Source organism: Lagopus leucura, unplaced genomic scaffold (genome assembly GCF_019238085.1).
Source record: "Lagopus leucura isolate 7727_CA_CO unplaced genomic scaffold, USGS_WTPT01 Super-Scaffold_100016, whole genome shotgun sequence".
In the NCBI taxonomy this organism is placed as follows: Eukaryota; Metazoa; Chordata; class Aves; order Galliformes; family Phasianidae; genus Lagopus; species Lagopus leucura.
Window position 1 is genome coordinate 9849902 of NW_024962270.1, and position 5400 is coordinate 9855301.

At 49.9% G+C, this 5400-nt stretch overlaps 1 protein-coding gene across 2 annotated transcripts in view; it reads left to right on the forward strand.

Annotated features, from left to right (window-relative positions):
- The first annotated feature begins 411 nt into the window (after positions 1-411).
- LOC122183032 (vascular endothelial growth factor receptor kdr-like) overlaps positions 412-5400 on the forward strand; it is a 119721-nt gene continuing 114732 nt past the window's right edge. For both annotated transcript variants that reach the window (XM_042876764.1, XM_042876765.1), the window contains exon 1: positions 412-805. In XM_042876764.1, coding sequence (XP_042732698.1) covers positions 742-805 — 64 coding nt within the window. In that variant the 5' untranslated portion in view covers positions 412-741. The remainder of the gene's footprint in view (positions 806-5400) is intronic.

Consider the following 5400-nt stretch of genomic DNA (forward strand, 5'->3'; position numbering starts at 1 on the left):
GAGGCGCTGCCACCTGATGCTCGCGCAGCTCCGGCCGTGCGGGGACGGGCGACGCCGGGAGGCGGCGGGAACAGCTCCGCTCGCTTCTTTGCCCGTTCTTAAGCGGCAGCAGCAGCAACAGGAAATCCAGGAGTTCTGTGAAATGACAGGGAGAGGGAGAGAGCGAGTGAAGTCCCTTGGCTTGGGCTGGTGACGTCTCTCCTTCCTCCTCTTTTTTTTTTTTTTCCTGTCCCTATAAAGAATCCCGGGCTCGCATCAAACTTCCCAGCAAAGCCACCCGGACCCGGAGGGTGGGGGAGCGCCAAGCACGGGGCGGCACCCGGCCATGCCCCCCTGCCGCCGGCCGCCCCCCGGCAGGTAGCGGCGCTGCCCCGGCGCACCTGCACCGCCCGGACGGGAACCGCGCGCCGCCGCTCCGCTGCGCTGCCCCGCACAGCCCGTGGAAGTTCTCCCCGAGTTCGGCGGTGCCGGAGCCGCTTTGTAACCCCTCGCGGAGCGCGGCGCCCCGCAGGGACGGTTGGCGCGGAGGAAGCACGGGGAGAGCGAGGGATAAAGTTGCTCTGACAAGGGAAAAGGCGGAACGCCTGGAGAAGAAAGGACGGGCGGCGAGGACGGAGCGGTGAATGGCGAGAACAGTTTAACCGGAGCCAACAAGTGGGAGCGGTGCGCGCGTTCCGCTCGTCCCGTCCCACGGCCCGCTCTGACAGACCGAAGAACGCTTCGCCCCGCGCCGCCCCAGCCATGCTCGGCGGGCCGAGCCCCGCGCTGGCCGCTTGCGCCCTGCAGGCGCTGCTGCTGACGCTCGGTAAGAGCCGCTCGGATCGGAGGGCCGCCCGGGCGAGCGCGAGGCGGCGGCCGCTGGGGGGCGCGAGGGGCGGCGGCGCGGGGGCGGCGCGTGGCCGCTGAGGAGAGCGCGGGCTGCGGGGCGGGCGGGAGCCGGGCGGGAGCGTTCCGCGACGGGGCGCCGTGCCCTTCGTTCGTAGCACCGCGCGTAGTGCTGCGAGTTACAGGAGCTCCTCCCGGCGGCACGAGGGAACGCGTTTCACAGCGCAAGGGTTCCTTCTCCAGCGCGTTGGCGTCTGTCTGTCGTTGGGTTTTAATAGGATAGCTTCTGGACGTACTGCGGGGGGAGTCTCTTTGGTTTCTTTGCATCCATTCACAGATGTGATGTGTGCATCCCAGCCGGTGCAGCGCACTTGAGGTGTCTGTCCGGCTCTTCCCTCAGCTCCCTGCACTCGAAGAGCTGAACCCGAGTGTGTGCCCCGCGGGGCTTGTCTGCCTTTGGGGGCTGCACGCTGGAGGGGCTGTGTGCAGAGGGCATGTCGCCAAGATCCAGCCTGAATGTCACTAAGTTGTAAGTCACCACGGACTTTATGGACCAGAGCGAGCGGCAAGTATTTGGTGGAAGAGAGAAAGCTTGTCCTGCCACAGGTGTCCTGAGTAGCAGGGAAAAGCAAAGCGCTGCAGACGTCGCAGGGGCAGCCAGGTGAAAGGCCTGCTGCCTGCACTTCAGTGCTGCCTTGGCTCCTCATTCACCAGTGCTACTTGCCTGATAGTTCTGGGGCTAATAGCATTGGAACTTGGTCTGGGCTCACTGTCTCATCGGTGCCAGGCACAAAGAAGGATGAGGAAAGGCAATGCCTGCATGCTGTGATGAGGAAAGGAAGATGGGCACATCACTAGCTGTCCCTGTAGGCAAAGGCTGGTGATGGATTTGGAAGCAGCATTATTGCTGTCAGACCTTTGTCCATCATTAGGTAAAGATGATCTGTTAGCACAGTGTCTGAGTGCCCTAATTAGGCTGGAAGCCAAACTGAATGAGGGCCAGGAAGTGGGAAGGTTCTGGATAGCACTGATGTTAGTGAGGTGTTAACTCCTCAGTCACCTTTCCCTCAAAGTTCATCTCCTGCAAGGAGTTTAATCACTGTTTGACCTCCCAAGGCCAAAGAGGCAGAGATCTATCCTGCAGGCTGTAGGTTAAACCTTTTCTGGGATCTTTGTGAAAATTAGGCAAAGTTATGCTGAAGAAGTTGAATCTGATTCAAATCCAAACAATTTTATCTGCAATGCAGATAGAAGACTTAGCAGCTGGAAAAGACACTGACCCAAGGTGCTGCGTGAAAGCAGTGCAGCTGCCCAGCCCTAGGGGTGCCTTCCAGGTCAGGACTTCCAGGCACCCAAGAGAAAAAGGAGGCTCTGGTGGCTCTTATCAAACCTTAGCAAAGGAGTTGGGGTGTCCTTTGCTTCTGTACCTGTGCCTGACAGCAGCTGCTGTGTCACTGCCTCCTGCCTGTCTGCTCAGCAGATCACCGAGGTGTGTGCCATGGCTGCCAGAGGACAGAAGTTGCCTCGCCATAAAGTGCATCCAGATCAGAGGATGGTCTCCTGATAAATCCAGTTTGTTTCATTCAGTCCTTGCCAATGTTTAGCACAAGGAGAGACCATGCAAACTTCATCCTAACAATTTTTTGCCTCATCATAAAACATACCTTCAAAATACTGCATGTATCTCTGCATTTCTTAAGATGGTTCTGCAGGTACCATGAAATACCCATTTTATTTTTGTTCATTTTATAGCTTCTTTTGAACTCCTTTTTGTACCAGTTAGGGCCATTCCACCAAATACTTTTTACACAGTGATAGTAATGGAGATGCCAACAGCTGATGTAAGTTTTAGGTAGCCCTTAAAAAAAAAGCCTGCAAAGAATGACTGACGCTGACAACACCTTGTATCTTGCATGAAAAATGTCTTTTACTCCTTGATATTACTGTCCAAAAGTTTTTGATATATGAGCAATCCAAATATGTTTTCAGGTATTGGAATAAACACAGTAATTTCAGTGTTATAATCCTGGAAAACTAACATTTCCAGATTCCAAAATAACAATTAGATCCTTGCTTGTTCTCTTTGAAACTAAAATAAATTTGAAATTAATCATTTTTCTTTGTTGCATTTTGCAACTTTTCTACTAATAGATGCCCAAATCATAGAATCATAGAATGGCTTGGGTTGAGAAGGACCTCAAAGATCATCCAGTTTCAACCTCCCTGCCATGGGCAGGGTCGCCAACCACCAGACCAGGCTGCCCAGAGTTAGCTTACTAGTGGACACATTTCGAATATGCCACATATAAGTAGCTAAATCAAAGGCTTTGGGAGCTCAGAATCCTCCCAAGTTTTCCGGCTAGGATGCTCCCTGCATAGATTACTGCAGGCTCTGCTGCAGGATGCACCACTGCAAAGACTGAGGCAGTAAGGCTGTGCTTCTGCCTTTCTCCGAGGCAGTCAGTTCTGAGAAGCTGAGGACTGGAGAGCCCACACTATGGGCTGCTGATGGGTCCCAGTAAATTGAAAATATGTCTCTTAATTGGTGTTATCCCTAAATATTTGCTTTACTGTGGGAAAATGTTATAAAAAGCAGAGGAGACTTTTTTTAAGATTGTGATATATGAGCAGCTCTGCCCGAAGCTGCCACTTTTAAAACCAACTGGAAATCTCTTTACACTAATTCATCTATTTAAGGAAGGAAAAAAATGCAAAGTATTTCTCAGTGCTCCCTGAGCTTCTAAAAATGAGCATCGTACCCAAAAGAATACTAGGAATACAAACCTGTTGAAGGTCTCTGTTACAAGAACTTCACATATTTTCTTTAAAAATTTCAAAAATATTTGTCTGCACACACGTCCTCCTTGGTCTGCCAATACATATGAATCTAAATAAGAGCAGCAGGGTACGTGTTCCTTTCACATGTTCTCTAAATTGCTGACTGCATGATGAATTGTTTGCACAATCTACTTCAATCTGAAGCAACATATCGAGTTTGGCTGTGGATATAATACTTGTGTTGCTAGTAGGCTGATACACAAGGGCAAAAGGTTTCCAGCAAGCACAGGGGTTTATTAGGTTCAGTCAGTGGTAGGTGGGCTGCCTTTTTCATAAGCTTGTCTTCCAAATTGCCAGTGCAGTTTGAAGGAAGGTGAAAATCTGCCATACGCTGTGTTCACTCAGAGATGAAACACATCTTTTGCTTCCAAAGATGTTTGCAAATATATGCAGCAAGGGTCACTTGGGCAGAAAAGGACAGGATGAACGAGGAACTGCTTCAGCTCACGTTGCAAAGCAGTTTTGGGGGCAGCAGCAGTAATCTGCATTTTTTTAAACTACACAGGAAATTTCCAGGAGGCAGCATTTGACTTTCACAGAGTGAGAAGGACACTGAAGTAAGCTCTACTGAAGTTCGCCATTATTTTGAGGTTTCCTCTTATCTCTTGTGTTCTGCCTTTCCTTTTTTCTCTAGACCAACCTGATATCACTAGAATGGGAATTACAAGTAGAAGTAATTAAAAGAGGTCCAGAATATCTAAACAACAGCTAGGAGCAAAACAGACCTGTCCCAAGTGTTTTCCTTTAGAAAGCAGCTCAGATGACTGACAAGACATGAAGGCTTCTGTGTGTCCATCAGGACATTCTAGTTTTCATTTGTGGGCAGAGAATCCAGCTGTACTCAGCCACACAAGCAAAAAGAGGTGGTCTACATAAACAAGTGGGCATTAAGTGTGTGTAATAAAGAACTGATCTCCTAAGTTTGGCACTTCTTTAGTCTTTCTTTTTAAGGCCACAGAGAAAATAGAAGAACCTGCCAAAATCAGCCAGCCAAGCTTATTATCTGGAAATGGCATTTAATAAAAGCACATGCTTGAAGCTTGCCCCAGGGAGCAGAACTTTAGCAGCGGAGAGTTTGCAATCACCAGCAGCAAGGCAAGATTAGAACAAATCATGTGAAGCAAAGCTTCCTATCTAAGACTTGTGATCTTAGAGACCTGCCCACGAGCCACTCATTTCAAGTGGGGAAGGAGGAAGGTTCAGACAAGGCAGGGAGTCTGATCTCATGAGGCTGTGATGCGCAAAACTGACTGCTGCCCATGTTATATAAATTCCACACTGCTGGGGTGTTGAACTTGTGTGGGGAGCCCCAGCCCACCTGAAACCAGGTATGAACATAAATACAGAACTTAGCAAGGTAAATCTTGTGGCTGCTTTTATGACCTGATCATATCTTCTGCATTCACCAGTAATGGAATTACAAAACTGGAAAGAATCCCAAGTCCAACCCCCTGCAGAGCAGAAGCTTTGGGTAATGGTGCTTTTCTTTGCTGAAGCTGAGGCAGGGAGGGCTGCAGTGCATGGGGCCAGCGCTGACAGTGCTTTGCATGTGTCAGAGGGACGGATCTCAGCTCCATACTTACAAAGTATGTGCAATGAATTCACATACTGAGGGAAGCTGAGCTGCTGCCTGGTGCAGATGTTAACTTTGCATTGAGTTGTTGTTAACAGTTTAATACAGTTATGCACTCTGATGGACAGTAAATCTGTGAACTGTTTTATAAGGCAGCCCGATAC